At 38.0% G+C, this 20271-nt stretch overlaps 1 protein-coding gene across 1 annotated transcript in view; it reads left to right on the top strand.

The window, feature by feature from the left end:
- Positions 1 to 20271, top strand: part of TMTC2 (transmembrane O-mannosyltransferase targeting cadherins 2) — a 257774-nt gene that overhangs the window by 83433 nt on the left and 154070 nt on the right. The window contains exon 2 of the mRNA XM_063322846.1: positions 18533 to 19103. Within this exon, the coding sequence (XP_063178916.1) occupies positions 18533 to 19103 (571 nt within the window). The remainder of the gene's footprint in view (positions 1 to 18532; positions 19104 to 20271) is intronic.

Below are 20271 nucleotides of genomic sequence, written 5' to 3'. Positions count from 1 at the left end.
CTTTTAAAAGTAATTTGTAAAAAAAAAAAAAAGAAATCGAAAACATTAATTGCATGGAGTTGATGTTTCTAACAAGAACTATCATGTATTTAGGCAACTTAATGGATTTGTATTGAAATTTCATTTCTTCAGTGGGGGGAAGTAATTGTATTAATTATTGTGTGGTCTTTTTTTCCCCAGTATGGTTTAGTAATCCTACATTCTTAGATGGAAATGAGAGAATATAGAAGCCAAGAAAAAAAAGCAGGAGGAGGGGAAAAATGTCTCCTAATCTGATGTAGAACTGGAGAAATGTTAAAGGCTTTGGCTACTTAGAGCAGAACAAATCTGAACTCTTACAGCAGCAAAATACTTGAGGCTCTGAAACTGTAATTCTCAAAATTACAGTGCTGAAAGCCAGTTTGTGCCATTATAGTATTGAATGTTGTTGTGCATGAAAGCATCACTTATAATAGAAAAACGTTACTGAATGTTAGATTGCTGCTGCTGCTGTAATTATCTTCCTTTAGATTATCTTTGTTTAGCTAGATGACTCTTAAAAAAAGAAAATCAACCAGTAAAGCATCATTCACATAAAACAAATTCTTTACAGGAATATTTGTCTTGGAATGCCTGAATTTTTGTTCGTACTTATCACTTTACCCCTTGAGCTAAAGATTTCTCAGAAACTTGATCATTTGGACATTTTTTCCTGAGCATTAGTTTCTAGTGGCTGTTAAGTTATTGTACCTTTCCCTAGAAATCAGAACTAGGATATCAGTGAGTATTTGAGTTGTTTGGATTAAAAAAATAAAAACAAAAATCCTCAACATGTATTTAAGTTATTTTTCTGTAAGACAAGATCTCCCTTACTTTTAGAAAGGCGTTGACAGGTTAGACAATGTTAATGGCAAAACAAGGAGATCCGAGTTTGCATCATAATATCCCCTTGGCAGTGAGTATTGAAGTTCAAAAGATGATTTCTGTCATCTGACCGTAACCACACTTCCAAAAGGGCTAAATGGCTGCTTAAAAAATAAACCACATCACTTTATTGAGGGTGTTGAAAAGTGGTGTTCTGTGTCTTTATGATTCTAGCTATTATGTCAGTTTTACTACTGCTAGCCTGGCAGAACAGGTAGAGTCATGAGGCTGAACTGGTTCATACATCACCTAGAGAATTGCTAATGAACTTCCAGCTGCCAAATTCTGCCTGCAAATTAAAAGTATAGCACGATTTCACCTTGTTTATGTGGCTATTTAATATTCTGCTTTGCCTTTTAATATCTAATGAAGCTGCTTGCTGCTCCAAAGCCTTACTCTTGTTCTTATGTTCGACTCAAGATGGTTGTCCTGTACATTAATTTTGAGTGTTACTGTTTGGGGCACAGTAGATGTACTCCAATGCACGTCTTGTTGATATCTGTAGTGTTTAGCACTGCGTTATATAAAATGTCACTGCAGTTGGAATTAGCCCACCAAACTTTTGCTCCTAAGTCATCACAAGATAAGCTTCAGAGGGGAACAGCTTGATTTGCAGACCCCTGGTTGATTTTGTGGAGTTAACAGTTGGGGAGTGATAACTTTTTTTGTGAGCACATTTGATCTGGATTAGAAGACTATAAACCTAGAACTAAACAGTCATTTTCACATTTGCTTTTCCAAGAAGCAGCGCTCTTTCATTTCTGGTTAAATGACATGTAATTAAACAACTGTGACAGATGAGGGAATATATCTATGTCCAATTATGAATTCCTCTGTTTTATAAATAGGAGCTATGATTGCAGCCACCAGTGTGGATTAGAACTTCCATTTCGTAGCAGAAAACAGGCAATGCCTGAGGACCTGCAAAAGGAACGTAAAGGGACTTGTCATCAATGGGTAGCTCTATGTTTGTAGAACATGGGTTGCTCGAGGCGACCATTAATTTTTACCTAATTTCTGTCCCTATTGGGCTCCAGCATGGGAAATCTTAACAGAAGGGTAAGAACAATGAAAAGTGTGTTAGACTGCTTTTAAAGAGAGATGCCGTCATAACACGGTTTTCTAGGACTGGAATCCAACAGCTCCGTGGGAGAAATAGGGGTAGGCAGAAACTGGCTTCCCTGAACTGTAAATCTAGGTAACAACTTGATGGTCCCTTCCCATCTTGTCTTTCCTTCTCCCCCCAGATAAATCTGAGTTTGTTGAAGGGAATGGATGAGGTTTGAGTGATTCAGGATTAGCTCTGGGTTTAGGGATGGGATTTCACTGTTCAAGGAAGAGGGTGGGAACTAAGCAGTGGCTGGGTTCTGCCTTGGTCCAGCCCCATGGGGAACATGCAAGATTCATTGCATTTGTTCTCCAAAATTAAGACTCACCATTAGAAAGACTAACAAAAATCTTCTCCCTCATTCCCTCCCTGGCCTCAGCTGATAAAATGAGTACCAAAGTGGTGCTAGGTAGCTTTTTGTTCAGAAGAGCTAAAAGCACCTGGTTTTAGGAAATCAGTTGCGATACAATAAGGATTTCACTTTTGCATGAGGAGCTTCTTAATATATGATCTAATTAATCATAATAACCTCTGACTTCTTTATCTCCGCAATACAGAGCTTTGCACTGTCTCCTTCACTGTAAATCCATACCTGTAAAAATAGTTCAAATATTATTACTGGTAAGTGCATTGTTCTTTCTGAGTTGTTGCAACTTCTCTACTGGAATATTTCTGGCTATATTCAGAGAAGAGTTTATCCACTTAAGCAAGGCTTTTTATATTAATGCTAAGTAGGCAAGCCACTGAAACACTCATGAAATATGTAGAAATAATACTTGTACAATATTATATTTAGAGACAGATCTTTCCGTATTTGTGAGAGTTTCAGAAGTGTTGGGGGAACGTGCCAATATTTGAATATTCTATTTATTTTTCCTATAAAATCACTCTCCTAAAGCCAAGGAGTAATTTAGTTGTATATCAACACCAATGACCAACTTACTTTATCTTCTTTCCAATCATGGACATCTGGGAGTATATACTTAGGCCTGTACTGAATGGCAGGGATGAAAACGACTGCACTTACAAGTCCATTTGTATAGGAGTTTGTACATCACAGCAGTGAAGTTCTTCATTTCCCACAATTGAAAAAAAATAATACATGCTTATAATTTCCTAGCAGAAAAAAACCCCAGAAGCCTAAAACTAAAAAGCCTAATTATAATTAATTGAAAAGTTTTCTGCAGAAGCTAGTGTCAGCAATTTGCATAAATTCTCATTAAGGTGAATAATATATTTTCTTCAAGATCCATTAAACAAGCTTTAATCAGTTGAGCTTGAAAAACATCACCATGAAACTTCAGTTTAAAAGTCATTACACAGCATCTAAAATAAGTTCTGAAAAATTAACAAAAACGTATTCAGGAGACATCAGCATCCTTCAGACGGTAAGCAGCCATGTAATAAATACCGAGGAAGGGTGGATTGTTGTTCCTGGCTTTAAGTTAATTCCACAAAGACAAAACATGCCTGGTGGGAAGGAAGCCTTGTGTCGCCAGCACAGTGGGGTGTCGTACCGGAGCGAGGTATCTGCAAACTACTTTTTCTGCTAGTTTCAAGAAGAGAACATGAGGAACTGGCAGGTACGCTACAAGCTGCAGTACCTACCACCTCTACCTTATGTAGTGGATACCCTACTGCAGGTTTGGTTTGTGTTTTTTTTTTTTTTTCTTTTTTAAACAGTTAAGCTAAACTGGCCTTTAAAACATTTATGTATGTAACCTAAACAATTTTGTGTATTTCTATCCACTTTTACTTTTCAGGATTAATTCAGATGCGGTCTTTCAAATCACAGGTTCTCACTGGTTGGATGCGTTGCCTTTACTCTTTGTTTAATGAGCAACTTTCCTTTTTGAGTTAGTCCATTTGGTGATAAGAGCTGTGTGAAATTCACTTTAGAGCAACTGTTATCTTCTTTTAGCAATCTTTTGTGTGCCAGGAAAGGTGGAGTGGCAGAACTCAGAGTTTCTGCTGTTCTTGGCAATGCTTTCCTCTATTTAAGGCCATAAAGAAATGCACACTTAAAATAATTACACAAATAAATAATAGTTCTGTTTTATTAATTGACTTTTATTATTGCTGAGAGGTGCACTGGATTCCTTCCTTGCCATTTAGTGAGCAGTCATGCTTCTGTACCCTTTTCTGTTGCAGGAGCCAAATTTAAAGCTTTAGACGTTAGCACTGAATCAACTTTCTAAAGCAGCAGTTCCTAAATTGCAGCATATGTTTATACACATTTGTATAATTTATGACTGTCCAAAGTGGTAGTTGGCCAGGCTGGAACTGGTACTGCTGGAACTGGTACCTGCCAACCTTTATTGTGGTACCCGGTCAAAGAAAAAAATAATCTAAATTTGGTCCCTGTTCTAGAACATTTTGCTTGCTACTTTCTTCTGTTCAATGTTTACAGTCTAAAATACAGAGATGGGGCCGTGAATTTCAGGATGGATCAAGATGACTACTATTAGCGAGTTCTAAAAACATTATTCTCTTTATCTGTATCAATTTAACACTTGCTGTCTTTGAGAGAGACCTTTTATGGTAAAAAGCGGTACCACTGTCAAGAAAATGGAGTAGTAAGTATAGCTTTATGTGTTATTTGTGCTATCAAGGTTGAATCATACTTCTCCCTGCTTATTATTAGGCATAGCATTATGCATTTTTTTCCTTGTGAATTTGTCTTACTTCTTACTCGAGAGAGATCAGCTGTACAGGTAGAAATGCAATACACTGATTTTTTTTTTTTTTTCTTATATTATGGAAACCTCCCTCAATTAAAAAAAAAAAAAGTTTGAAGCATCTGAAAGAAAATGTAATTCATGATTACTTTTGTGTCTCTGGAGCCCAGATTGAGAAACTGATTGATTGTTTATTTAGTAGCAGGGTGTCCTTAAGACTACTGGCAAATGCCAGTTATTTTTGAATGTTCAACTCAGAATTTGTTTCTGATGTCCCCACATCATTGTGGTATTCCTGATTATATGAGTTGGCTGTTCAGCTCCTTTTTGTGACCCTGGAGAAGAAAGGGAAAAAGAAGTTCTTTTGTTTATTTATTTAAAAAAAAAAACACAACCCACAATTATTTTACAATATGGTGACCTGAAGTACTTTCTTTGTTTTCTGATAATTGTCACCATTATTTCTTATTTTATTATATTGGACAGTTTGGTTTTTAGTGTGTATTTCTTTTGGCTTTGTAACAGCATTTAGATTCTTTATCTTATTATTTTAATTAAACTGCACCCAAAATGTTGCATGACTCATCTGTAGAGGAAAATACACAGTAAAATGTCTCCAGATAAACTCTGTTTTGATGTTTTTTTTCCCCATTGCTTTAATATTTGATGCTTTTACATCTTGTTTAAAGAGCTTGTGTCCCACGTCTGACTGGTGTATGCTAAGATTCGGCTGAACAGTTCCTCTAAGTATTATGGGAGGTCTATAAGTGATGGGTGGCCCAATACCCAAAGTCACCATTCTATTCAAATAAACACACAATGAAAGTATGTGCAAGACCTTTAACTCTTACAGGAGCTTGGCTGTGTGCCATGGTTCTGACTTAATGGAATGGCTGATTTCAGGGTTGCCTGGGGCCGCAACCACAAATAAGCATATATATCTCTGAGGTCATTGAAACCAATTTTATTATTTTCATAGCTATTGGAAATAAGTCACCTGGCTTGATTTATACATAAAGTTGCAGAATATCAGCCCACAGAAGTGACCTTTAATTTAAAACTTTCATCTGTTTTGTTGGCCTGTAACATTGGCCTGTAATATTAAAATAACAGCAGCTTGCGTCTCTAGAAATGCTGTTCTATCTTTCTCGGTAGTTGACGGTTAAGCATTCACTGTAAGTTTGGGATTCAAATTGAATATCTTGAACGTGAAATGATCCTCATACTCAGCACTGCTGCAGTTCCCAGCTAGATTCATTCCGTTTTCCAGGGGTGGGACTTTAAACTCCCAGCGATTTTGAAAACGCGATGGCGAGCTTTTGGGTTTCCTACGGGCTCCCAGTGCCTCTCATGAGCCAGGAGCTGTCTCTCTTCCACATTGATTTCTACAGGCTTTTATTCTACAAGCCTAGAATTGAGAAGGAACTAGAGTGGGTCATTAAGTTGATTTGAATGAGGTGTGCATGGCTGATTACATGCAACATCTGGGTACATTTTTCTAAAATAGTTGGATAGCAATAGCTTACTATCTCAGTATTTCTTCAGATTTCATTAAAAGAACATGGGTGTCTACACTGAAATCTTCATATGCCTTCAGTGCTACATTGTCTTAGTGGATGGGATGTGTGGGTTGGATAACTGTATTATTTATTGGCTATATGTCATAATTCATTTTTCAGTGTCTTTCTGTCTACCACAACATGTTAGGAATCTGGGAAATTTATGATGCATACACAGCATTGTATTATTTCAAACAACTAATTTCCTGTGGCGAGAAATAAATCTTGAATTCCCCATTACTTTCTAGCAAGATCAATGTAGAGACCTAGAAAAAAGAAGCAAGTCTCGTAGAGAAGAAACTGCTTATTCCTTATGTTACTGTAGGTTGGTTTTAATATGCAGAAATAAATACGTCCTGCTGTTTTATATGGTTTGGCAAACTAGAATTTTCTTCATTAAATTTTCAGTGGCTTGTAATGCCATGGGAGACAGCAAAGAGGGAGCCTGAACTCTGAAAAGGTAACATTCCCCAGCTTCGTAGGTAATAGGTATGTGCTGTAGTTTATATATAGATTCAAATGGACTGTTGCTCTTTGAGGAAAAAAGAAAGAAAAAGGGCATTACAATATTCTTTCTTAAATGATATATATAAAACACGTGAAGATCCCTAGTAGAAAACAGACATTGTTCGAGCTCAGGCATGTCAAGTTGAAGCTGCTTCTTTCCAAGGTGAAATTCTGTATTTCTTCCTTCCTTATGTGAGAAGCTGAGATATTTGAAGAGAGTACGTTTGCCTTGTCAACAAATGCGGCAACACAGTACCCACTGTTTTTCTCTTTTTGAAGTCTTAATGTGCTGACTGACCTCTCCAGGCCATCTGTTCTCTGGTTCCTTTGGGTCACCTTCATTGCACGGAGCTGCATGTGTTTCTCTTAATCTACCCTTGATTTATTTTTTTTTTACCATATTGGAAGTTTCTTCTTACTGTGATCTCAACCAGTCCTCCTTAGAACTGGTTCTAAGAAAATGCAAAATTATCACTGTCCATTAGCAGTGCTGGAATCTTGAGAGAAGACTTACAGTTTCTGTCTTAATAAAATGCTACACGTGAATTGTTTCCCCACAAACCATTTCTGTGTTTAATGTAGGCTACTGAAAGAAGCAAACTGTTCACTTTTTTAAAGCTTTCAGTAATTTTCATAAAGCTTTGTGTTCGATCAGCTTTCCTCTGTAGGTCTCTTTAGACAAAACTTATTGCTGTGGTTGTCTAAAGGCCAGAGTTATGAAATGCCATAACCTTTTGCGGCACTCAGGTTCCTCATCTACCAGGAAAAATGCAGTCCTCCGTTGTGCTGCTGTCAAGGATCGTTGGACTTAAATGTTACAGTAGGGAAGTTAAGCCTAGCAGTTAAATATTGGTTTGATCTTCCGGTAGATCTTCAGGCTTTCATTTTTTAGAAGGATATTTCTTAAGTTAAAGCTGCTTAAAAAAAAAAAATAATAAAATGGCACACAAATCACTAGTGGAGAAAAGTGCAAGCGGTTGGCCAGCATAGAATTGCACTTGAAAATCTGGCACTGTTTCAGTTCAACGCTAGCTGCTTTTTGTAGTTCAGTTTGATTTGACTTAGCTGTAATGGTATCGTCAGGAAGGTTGATCAGGTATGTGATTCTGTCAACGGCTTCAGTTTACCTGGATTGCCATCGGAGATCCTTTTTACTTACTGCCTGCCTCCAAACAGCTGCTCTAAAACATACTAAGGCATGGTTGTTTTGGTTTTATGCTCGGAAGCCTAAGAAGTCCACTGAAAGGCTGTAAAAGCTTACGCCAGTTGCAGTTGATTATAAAACCCTACTGGTTTCAGTGACATAAATTGGAGGTTATTCCATTACTAATGTGGATTAACACTAAGATAGCAGAAATCAGAATTTGATCCTGTGTGTTCTGATAATATAATTCAACTAATTTATCATTTTCTGGCTTGTTAGCTCAATCTTTGACAGCATCCAGTAAAATTCTCAAGAACATGCTTGGTGTGGACTTGCATATAATGGCAGCTATAAAGCCCATATTTTCTTGTGATAACTGTGATTAGTCCTTTCGATGTCACTCCCAAACTGTTGCCTGCTACCTGGCTGCTCTTAACCTAGGAATTAATAGAAAATAAAATTTATTTTGAGCATTGCTATGGTTTCAGTTTCTAGTGTTTCACAAAAGTTGGTTTACTCTAGTAGGTCCCTGCATCTGGATAAGCTTATCGAGGCACAAAGATGAAGCAAATCAGTAAAACTCATTTGAACCTTTTTCAGTAGGATCAACAGTTTCCAAATGGGTGGGTGCCAGTCTGCTCTATTAAAGTACATCTATGTAGGGCATCCCGCAGTGCTCCTGTAGAGAAGTTGGAGAGCTGGAAAGAGCATAGTTCATTCATCCAGGACTATGCTGAACAGTCACTATGTTCACTAGAAGTCCTTACACATCTTTGTGGGACCAAATATTGTTTTTAATTATCTGGATGGTTTTACTTTTTGGTAGAATTTAGTTTTCATAAAAATTGGTTTTGACATAAGTCTGTAGCAAGTTCCTTTTTTTTTTTTTTCCTGCTAAAAAAATTAAACATAAAGTTTCCAGGAATTTGTCTGACATGGCTATGGCACAAACTAAGGATAAAGTCTAACTCTGTCCATCACAAATGCTTTCTAGCCAGTTTTTAGCCCCTCTATATATTCTGTAGAAGCTTTGCTTAATAGGAATCTGAGATGGAAAAGTGCTGCACTATTTTTAATTTGGAATCCTCTGAGAAAGTACTTCAAATATTTTGGTTGATTCACTGGTGAGTGAACTATCATCACAGAGAAATGTAAGCCTTGGGTTTTATCTCAAGTATATGTTAAAGTTTCTTGATGATTTTTTTTATCAAGTTAAGCTTGGTTTGTTTGGTGTGTTTCCTCAGACTATTACACTGAAACGTCAATACATCATCTCTGGTTCATGATTGTGTAGCTGGACTTTGGAGCTGACTCAGGATAAGTTTTAGTCCACGGGAGGGATTTCTCTTGCCCTAATATTATTTACTATCTGGCTATAAATAGGGCTATGACCACAACCATCTGTGACTGCATATCAGAGAAGCTGGTAAACTAGACTAGGAAGACAGTAATAATTCTGAAGACCAGTGGCAACTGTTTGGTTCCTTAGACCAGACTGATTTCAGGAAAGAAAAAATTTAAGCATTGTGTTTTCACTTACCCCTTTATTTGGAAATTGCTGTCTAAAAGTGGTACCTTTTGTAGTGTGTTAATACATTTATGGACAGTCTTTCATGTACATAATTGGGCGACTTTTGAGGGCAGTTATACTAAAAATAGGAAATACTACAAGAAAAAGATACCCAAGAGTTCTAGTTTTTTGCCATACTAAATAGTCTTTTAAGGCTTCAGCATAAATATTTGTAAGATACAAAATGTGCTTAACCTAAATGGAAAATACTAATTCTGTACAATGTTATTTAAAAAAAAAAAAAAAACACCTCACAAATCTGCTAGCATGGTATCCTTTCGGTAGGAAAAGCGAAGAGAGGTGTACAATTGGTGTCGGAACATTAGTTTTATGGATTTATGCATTTTGTGTGGGGATGAAGGGAGGGAATGGGAGACAGCACGATTTTGGGTGGGCACAAATTCCAGAGCTGATAGTTCGGAGTGTGTCGAGGTTTCTGCTTGGCATTTCTTTGGATAATGAAAGCCCGGGTGGGTCTGACTGCTCTCTTGAATCACTTGATTCTTACAGTGAAAAATAGGAATGGTAGCTGGGTCTGCGATTGGTGTTTTTTTTCCCCCTTTCTCCCAATAAGGACAATTTTTCACTATGAGTTCTAAAGCCAGTATAAAGGTTAAATTGACCTCTATGTATATGCATATACCAAATTGTTTTCACTAAATAGATTTTGAATAACACCTTTCAGTTAAACCAGTAAAACTATAAGTTTAGACCAGACCTTGGTTAATGAAGGGGTTTTTTGGTGCTTAAATAAAAGGCTTGAAGAAAGGAACTTACACAAAATAACTTGATGTTTTTCTTTATCCTCCACCACCCTCCCCACCCCCAAATATAAAAAGGAGAGTGTCTCTATGTTATGTTGTGGTTCAGAAATCTCTACTCATTATTTCTATATTTGTACGTGTACGTGTTCCTGGGTATTCTGTTCAATGCTTCACTAAAAATAAAAGTCAAAGTGCTGCCTAAAAATTCTTTCAGGCTTTAAGTTTAGAGTACACAAGAGGCGTATGTTTAGGCATAATTATGTACAATCTCCTTGAACTTTCTGAAACTGCTGTGTCAAAAAATAAATTGAAAGGAAAAAAAAATTGGGTAATTTTTCAAAAATTAAATTACTGAGCTTCTTTTCTCAGTATAGTCTGCCACGTACTGAAAAAAAAAGAGAAGTGTATAGTCATGGGACTGATGTATGACTGATAAACTATTCTGTAGTGGCACCTGCATAGTGTGCCTCTATTTTCAGATAATCGCTTAAAAATGTGTGTGTCTTGGAAAGGCTTGATGTATATTCAGAAGGTGGGTTGTCAAAAAAAAAAAAAGTAGCTTAATATCTATACAGTGAATCTGGTTAAGAAATTCAACATGTCTACTCTAGTACTGTATTCTCAAGCCTTAAAATGTCTGTCTTTGTACTGTTGTGAGTTACTGTATGGAGAAATGGCAAAAATTATTTATGTTTTATTTTTTCAAAGGAAAGTGAGGAAGAGAAATAGTGTAGTGCCGTATTCTGCTGCAGAACAGTAAATCTAATAAGGCCTGCTGAGCCCACTTTTATCATCTAAAATAGATTTGAAAAGGGCAGCAGAGGTTCCAATATGAATTCTGACCATGCTTCAGAAGCTGGTATTACATATATATATATATATAATAAATATAAACAAATGGTGAGTTATTGCCAGGCAGTAGTTTGGCACTGAAGAATATTTTAAAGAATAACTTTGAATGTGTGTTTGAAAGAATATGTTATTGGGTAAATACTAAGTATCTTGAAGTCTTAGAGGAACAGAATTTGCAATTTCGCTGTGTATGGTGTAGTCAGGAGAGAAGGTAGCTTATGAAACAGCTGTGAGAACAGCAAATAGCGTTTTCTGGTTTAGGATTTTAAGTATTTTTTCAATAAATGTATTTTCACAGACCTACTGTTCATGCTGCGGTGAAGAAACGCAGGGAGCCAGACACAAAGCCAGGAGCCCTTCTTCTCCCCCTGTTTTTATCTGCTCCCTCCTGAGAGGAAACTGATAGTATCCCATTGTTCAGCATCAGAAAATATTAATTACTTCTCTCACTTCCCTCCAGCATGCGTTTTTTACCTATGCATGAATAATGAAGTGGTACTATGCAGTTGGTATTAATTAGGGTTTCAAATTTCACATAGTCCATCTTTTAGTGTTTGTTATGTCAGGCTAAAGCTTAAACTGAGAGGGAGTGAGGTGCACTTAGGGTTAATATTACAGCCAGATTCTTTCAGCATATGAGGACACACTTAGAAGGTTTATGTTATGGAGAAAGATACAGTTCAAAGCCTTTATAGTTAACTTTTGAAATATTTATGTTCCGGATGGAAAAGATTTTTCAGGTCATCTCAGCCTTCTTGTAACCAGAATGTTTTGAACCTTTAGTTACTTAAAGTTTTCAAAGCTCTTTTGGTCAATAAGAAAATCAATACATGCAGCATACTTCAGTGTAGTTAAGGCAGTGCCGAAAAACATTTAGTGTTATATGTAACTACTGCCACAGCTTCCTTCTTCTGAATAACACAGTCGCAAAGGTATAAAGTCTAAAAGTCTGCAGCTGATGGGCTGCTGAATCATAGCCTACTGGTGGAAGATGGAAATGTTCATGGAAACAAACAAGGAGCACATTACCTTGCTTAGATGTCTTCCCCCCCCCCCAACATATTCTGCAAATTTATGTTGCTTACTTTAAAAGATCAATGCCTTTAAAAGACATTGTGCAGCTTAGAAAATCTTAGAATGTCCATATGTCTTTATACTGTGGTACAACAAGACCATAATCTTTCTCTGTGGTTTTGTTGTTTGTTTTCTGGAGGGCTTTTTGTTTATTTCTCTGTGTATTCATTTTTGACAGTGGTTGCAATCATGTGAGGGTATAGTTATAGTTGTCTCATTCATCCATCTTTCCACTTTGCTTATACCTAATTCAGGACAGTCTCACCCACGAAAGTTTTATGACTAAAACACTACTTACAGTCCTGTTACTTGTAGTTCCTGTTTGTTCTGGTACTAAACGAAAGTTGACTATGAAATTACTGCTATAGGACAGTAATAGTCTGAAATTTACAGTATATTATAATTTGTTAATATATTCTTCTGAAGCTCTGTACTAATTACATGTTTAGCTAATAGTTTTCACTATGAATTACACAAGATAGGAATATTATCTTAAAAATATATGTTGTCTTCAATGTTTGAGCTCTGCGTTTGATGTATTCAGGTATTTCTATACAGTTAGAAAAGGACCATGCTGTTAGTAGAAGATAGCTAGGCACTTGTTTACTTGAACTTTATTTCCCTTTTGTGATGTTAGGTTTTCCTTTAATTAATTTAAAATATGATTTGAACTTAGGTGTTTCCTTCAATGTGTTTGGTACATACAGTCCTATCCTCAGGGCCTAGCCAGCAGCTCAGGATCCTATATATCACGTAGCTAGTTGTTACCCAGTATTTCCCATCTGAACACAGCTGAGTTATTAGCTGTTCCTTAGAGCTTCTCCTAAGAAAATGTGCTTTTAAGAGAATCTGAAAGCTGCAACTTGAAACCCAGAGGACGCACAGAATTTGGTCTCCTGCAGGTGTCCCTAGCTGATATACAACATAGAGATCTTTTTTTGAGAAGTGGCATGGATAAAACTTTACTGCCTGCTGGATTTGTAGATAAATTCCACTTTCGCAACTGTTGTGAAGGAATGAACTTTAATACAGAACATGTAAGACATAATTGCCACCAGAAATCTACTAGAATGGCAGATAGTTCCCTTGGGTCTATAATTAATCATGTAAATGAATGTGTTTTTCTGTACTTATGCTTATCCTTTCTTAAGACATCTCTATGTACTAGATAGTATTTTCTGATTTTTCTTTATCCTATCAATACAGACTATGTGTATATTGTAGTCTAAGGCAAGTGTATATTGTAGTCTAAGGCAAGTATGAGAATTGTCCAAAGTATGACAAGCTCTACTTGCCTGGTTTCTGGCCACACACCTGCCTAACAGGTAGCCAGTAGTAGTTTGGAGGGTTGACTCAGCTGCTCTGTGTTTTGGGGCATGTGAAGCTGTTTGTACTCTAAAAAGTAGGCTCTGGCTGTGTTTTCAGGCTTGTCATCTATACAAGTAACATACAATCTTGAAAGCATCCTTAGGATGACTCATTAAGATCCACTGTAAAAATACTCCAGGGTGCTTTCCCATTGCTATTTATGAAAAAGGAGTAAATGAATAATATTCAGAAATGATATTCAGGAAAACCAATGAAGAACCTCCAAGTAGAGACTTGACAGTCCATCACTGCCTATCTATTTTATGTGAGAGAGGGCTGGTCAATGGCTTCCTGTGTGCACGTTTGGGAGTTCTCCTTTTTCTTTAAAATATGTTCTCTACTTCAAATGCTGATGTTCATTTTCGGCATATGGGGACCATTAGCAATATTGAAGCTGGACATAAGGCTTAACGCGTTAAATCACTTTAGAATGTCGCATCTGTTTTTTTACCCTGACGTTAACACCTGGATCAGTTTAGCACTAGCGCAGAAGTTTAGGACATATATAGCTGTTAATTTTAAAAACATCTGGGATTTTTTTGGTGTGTGTATGCATGTATATGTGTGTGTGTGAACTGCTGGATCTCTGGCATTTTTGAGTTTGATGAAAAAAATCTTACTGAATTGCGTTCAAGGTGTGTACCAATCTAGGCAAATAAGCAGTTTATAGGAGGAGGCAGAAGGATTCTTTCGAGTGGATTAGAAATTATGATTTTGCCTTCACAGCTTTTGTCTTTCTTCAGACTTCCATTTTTGAGGAACTGATAGCTGACACTGATTCCTTCCACACACACCACACCCCACCCCGAACCCATCCATTTGTTGTACACTGAATAAGATATCCCACTCTCCCAGGATGCGTGAAATGGGCAGGCATTAAAAATTGAAGAAAGCAAGTTCCCTGACTGAGTCTGCAAACCTTATCTGAGGCTGCTTGAAAGTAAAAATGCCAATTGTGTTGGAGCTTTGAAAAATGACTTTCCCTTGTGACCCGCTGCCTTTTAGCGAGAGCAGAGTTTAGGGCTGTGTTTGAGTGATGAGTGCAGTTGGAGAGTTTCTCTTGTTATGCCCATTAGCAAGACTGGACTAATCTGCGGGACGTAACCTGAAGGTAAACTGTGAGTGAAGGAGAAGACAAGGCTAATAAGGTGTTTTGTAGTTTCCTTTATCCCAGAGTCTTTCCCGGAGCCAGCAATTAATATTATTTTCTATCTGCGGAGAGACCAAGTGGCTGCTAGTGCGGGAGGCTTTACGAAGGACATGTCAGCGCAACCTGCTAGGCCGTGAAGAGGGACTGCTTTCAAATTTGCCATTGAAATTGGCGGCTAAGCATCAATACTGCAGCAGAGTTAACAGCTTGTTAATTTAGTAATTAAAGAAAAACAGGGCCTTGCCCCAGACAGGTGTCGGGCTGCCAGGGGCCAGACACAGCCCTGGGCCTTGGGCACCTCCCTGGGGCTGAGGCCGGGCTGGGACATGGGCCTGCAGGTGGGCCCGGCTTGGCAGGGCCCATGGCTGGGCAGGGCATGGCTGTGGGGAGCTGGAGAGTGGCTCTGGGGCACGGGCTGATGGCCCCAAGGGGCTGACATGGGGTCCTGAGCCAGGCAAAGGGTGGAGGGAGCCCCAGGGGGCTGGTGCGGGGTCCTGGTCTGGGGACAGGGTCGGGGGAGCTGGCGAAGAGGGGTCAGGGCTGTCAAGGCCTATTAGTGCCCTTCAGGGTCCTGAGACGAGCGATTTGGTACTATTTATTTTTATTCTTTTATTTTATTAGATACAAAGCTTGTATTTCTCTCCCCTTCACCGAGGTAAACATTTCATTTCCTTTTTTTTTTTTTTTTTTGCCAATGCTGTCAGACAGCCAGGCTGGGCACAGCCAAAGCTGGTTGTGGGCCCACGGGCTGTTTCTGTCTGACCCACCATAACGTGCCCAGTGTGGTGTTGTCCTTAGTCTTACTGACACCTTATTTGCTTTTGAAGGAAAAATGATGCAGAGTTGCCTGGCTCCAGTATCTCAGGTGCTCGTATTCCTGCGTCTTCCTGCACAGTCAAGTCTAATCTTGGCCAACTGTGTTCTTTAATACATTTTACAATGTGGAACGTGGTAGTTGTTGAACATTAACAAGCAGACTATGTGAAAGTTGCTTTTTTGCTGTAGGACATCTAGTTTCACTCTTGTATTAGACTCTTCTAATATCCCAAAGCATTACACAGACTTTTTTTTAATTCCTTTTACTTTCAAACATTTAGCAAAAAATAACTGTATGGAAAGAACTTTTAACTTTATTTCAAATCTTGACTCATAGAAAATTAAACATTTGGCCTGACTGGACCACTGAGTAAGCTGGAACTGGCAGCTTCTGTATTTTTCGTGCTGACTGACAGGTATTAGTAAGGGCTTAGAATCTGTTACCTTTATGTGCAGGAGAAACTAGGAGCACTTCACAATTTTTTGCTGAAATCAGTACCCAAATGTGGAGTGATCAATACTGTATCGTTCAAGGCTTCTTGTTGTAGGGTGGGATGGGTTTTTTGTTTTTTCCTTTTTTTTTTTTTTTAATTTTTAATATGAACAGGTCTGAACAGGAAGGGATCAGGGTTGCATCAAGTTTGTTAATAGGCTGTAAATAAAATTTGGCTGAATTAATGCCTTCAGAATGTACAATAAGTTTCTTTATGATTTGGAGAAAAACAGTTTACTTTTGGTGGGAAGCAGTCCAATATGAGTATGTGCTGCATGAAAATGCTCAGCTTAGAGGGAGAGGGCTGGTCTCTTCTTAAGAAGTGTAGCAGCTAGCGTGGAGCTTTTTGTACATGTCTATTGATAGCTGCAGTTCCGTTTTTGTTTTGTTTTGTTTTTTAAAGTGGTTGCATGCTTCAAGTATTGGAAATGGCCACATTTGCAAACAATATAATAAAATCTACCATTTCGTGGCAACGACCTGTGCACCATCTAGGCTCTTTGTAGCAGAATGCTCTGCCTCAGGGGAGGGCAGTTGTGCTGACATATTAGTGCCACTTATTTTCTTAGTATTTCCCCAAGAAAAAACACTTTTGCAGTTCAAGGTTTCAACTTTAAATCCTGACATCTGATAGCCATTCTTAGCATTTGGGAGTCTGTAGTCTAACATATTATGTTTTTCTCAGAGGAAGGACTCTTTCTAGCCTAACACCTGCTTTATTCTTGCTGAATTCCCAGTTTTCTGATAGTGGTTCTGAGAGTGATACTACAAACTGAAATCACAAACAGAGGAATTGGATTTCAGGAAAGGACTACACCAAAGGACAAGATAAATAATGTGAAAACAAAGATCTTGTTTTCTTCCAGTGTTCTTTTGTGACTGGACTAAAATGAGAAAAATGGGGGGAGGGGGGGGTTGTGAAAACAAATACAAGCAACCCGATCCGCTGCATAAGTAGAAGTCAAAATGAAAATTTTCAAGTATTCTAGAAAGCATCATCAGATCTTTAAAGGATTTAAGCTGACCTCTCTGTAACCTCCATATGCTCGCAGACAAAAGGACATGCGGAGAGGAAGCATGTCTGAAAGCATTACAGCAATGTGCTCCGCACAATGGAAATGCTGAGCTGCGTGGTATTTAGAGTATTTGCATGGAGATTCTGTGGCATAGTATATCAGTGTTTGAGCATTTTTCTTTACAGAACAAGACAACATTCCTGAAACTAATACCATAAAAAAATGGGATTTGGATACAGGTTCCAAGGGACTTGTTTTATTGGGGGTGAGAATGTGAGGGGAGTCTTGGAGTATGAATTAGACTAGGGCATTTCAAACACAGGTCTGAGTTTCACACCAATTTTCTTTCTTCTTCATCTGAATTGAAAAATTGTTAATTACGGGAATATATTTATTGGAAAAGCAGAAAGAGAGAATGAATAAAGAATTAGATATAAAACATCTCTCTTGTTTAATATTTTTAATAGAAGAATCTTGAGCTGGCTGGATTCTTACTTACCCTGGTAAAATAAATGCTAAATGAGTTAAGCTCAGTAGTAACAACAATGCATCTTTAAATAATTGCTTCAATACAACTTTGGTTATGAAGGCAAGTAACTAATTAAATTCTAGTCATCTCTTTGCGCTAAGCAGGTCTCACACCTTCTCCCACAGCATAAATTTTAAATGCAAATGATTTGATTTGGACTAACATTATAGGGGACAGATTTTTACAATGCTGAATTAGACATGGAGACTGCTAATGGCTGGCACCAGTCCTTGCCAGGATGGTTGGGAACATAAATGCTGAAAGCCGCAACATTTTTTTTTTTCTTTCCAATCAAGCTGACACAGACTTGAATTCATAAGCTTATACAACCTAAAAATGTTTTTTTTTCCTCACTTGTAAATATCAGAAATTTGAAGAGAAGGTGTATTTTCTTCTGTAAAATATTCTGCTGTCTGCCCCCAGCAAGGTGTTAGCAGAAAAAGTTGTCAGTCAAAATATGTATGAGACAGTTGTGGGAGTGCCCTGTACAGCACCAGCGATTTGCGTGCTCCTACCAACTTCTGTATTTATTGTTCGTCCATGTCAGTGAGATTCATTCCAACATCTAAATTAAAATTTCAATATAAAAGGCCAGTTGGGGTTTTAGTTCTGAATTACTGGAGGATCCGTTCTTTCAACCATAATGTTTGTCAGTTTTTCATATTTCTTTTACATTTTAATTATAACTCATCAAATCTTAACTGATTACTCCTGGGTTAGACTCAGAAGAATGTCACTGAAGGGTGTTTTAATTTAATGGAAGCAGCGTAACATCTGTTTCTAATGTTTTAAAAGCCAATTTATATGGAAATTTTGCTTTATTGAGAAGTCAATAGATATGTAGCTTTCTAGCACCTCCTGTAAAAATTCAAAACTTGAATTAAAGCAGCACCAAAGCGATGCCATTCTTTCTCATGGCAGCAGTGTGATTGCATTTTCACAGCCTTTCATTTGTACCCTTTTCTTTCTGCTGAAATTAAGTTTTCATTTGTCTTTTGTAGTCGAGCTATCAAGACAAACCAGGACCTTCTGCCTGAGACGCCGTGGACCCATATCTTCTACAATGACTTTTGGGGGACACTGCTCACTCACAGTGGGAGCCACAAGTCATACAGACCGCTCTGCACGCTTTCCTTCCGCATTAACCATGCCGTCGGAGGGATGGACCCGTGGGGCTACCACCTTGTAAACGTCCTGTTACATGCTGCAGTCACAGGCCTTTTCACAAACTTCTCCAGGATCCTGTTTGGGGATGGGTACTGGACCTTGATAGCAGGCCTGCTGTTTGCATCTCATCCGATCCACACGGAAGCCGTAGCAGGGATCGTAGGGAGGGCAGACATTGGAGCCTGCCTCTTCTTTCTGCTTTCCCTGATGTGTTACGTGAAGCACTGCTCTACCAGAGGTTCCTCACTGAGTACTTGGGGCTGGATCTTGGGAGCAGGGCTGTGTGCAGGATGCAGCATGCTGTGGAAGGAGCAAGGAGTGACTGTTCTGGCCATTTCAGCAGTGTACGATATCTTTGTATTTCATCGGCTGAAAATGCGTCAGATCGTTCCTGCTTTATACAAGGTGAGTCTCCTTTTCTTTCCCATAACTGATCAGTTAAACAGGTGCTAAATGAGTTTTCAAGTACACAATAATTCTTAGTAGTTTAGTCAACTCCCAAAAATAAGCACAGATGTCTAATGCTGAAATAACATTCAAAGCAGTTTAGTATGGGGTTTTTACATTGTGTTTAAACAATGTGTTATTATCCATCTCTATTACTTGGCGCTGGGGATGTATTTTTTTCAATTACTTTCCCTACTTCCAGGAGCTCCCTCCTCATTCTGTTTACCGTTGAGCTCTGGATATCTGGCTGCCTTTTGCAAAGAATTCATTCATGCTTTTATCCTCTTGTATCTTGCAAACTCAGCTTAGTATGGTCGGGTGCAAGTTCGACAGCTGATATCATCCTCAGGCTCCCTGAGGCAAAGGTAGAGCTCTTATTGTTCTAGTTTAACACACATGCATAGGACCTGGGTGCATGCCTTTGGCATGTATTTTTTCTCCCATTAGTAGGAGCTGTGACTCAAATGTATTATTGCCTTAACAAAATATCTATTTATCATTTTTTAACTTCTCGCCCAAGAAAACATAGGATAGGCAAACAAACAAGCCCACCCAAACCCCTTCACTTCCCCCGCCCAAAACCACATGTATTTTAGTGGGACCCAGAAACCCCAGCTGAAATCAAAACTCATTTACATCAGTTGCTGTACAAATGAGTAAGTTGAGTATATGTAATTTTATTTTCAGTGAAATGGCTTTCTTTCAGAAAAATACTAACTTAAAAGGAAAATGTTTCACAGGGACATGTGTTGTTACATTTTTCAGTGAGACATAAGAAAAGCAATAAAACAAAATAAGGCTTTGTGATTTATCTCAAATACTGTGATTTTAAAATTTTGATTTCTCACTCAAATGAATTCAAAAGAAATTGTAGATTTTGATAAAGAAGTGATGGCTTCTGCTTGTATAGAATATGTATCTGTAGTATACAAGGAAAATAGCAGTCAAAAAAACAAGTAGTATCTGATGGTTCCCTCTTAAACTGCTGTGACATGTTGACTGGGTTATCATGCTCTCTTTTCTGACAAAACCAAAAAGGAAAGAATAATTTCTTCTTGGTGTTTGTTTTGTTTTACTCATATCTATTGAAGTGTGTAAGACTGTTGAATATTAGTAGCCAAATACT

This window comes from Chroicocephalus ridibundus, chromosome 1 (genome assembly GCF_963924245.1).
Source record: "Chroicocephalus ridibundus chromosome 1, bChrRid1.1, whole genome shotgun sequence".
In the NCBI taxonomy this organism is placed as follows: domain Eukaryota; kingdom Metazoa; phylum Chordata; class Aves; order Charadriiformes; family Laridae; genus Chroicocephalus; species Chroicocephalus ridibundus.
The sequence above is the reverse complement of the archived record's forward strand: the minus strand, read 5'-3'. Positions and strand labels throughout refer to the sequence as shown.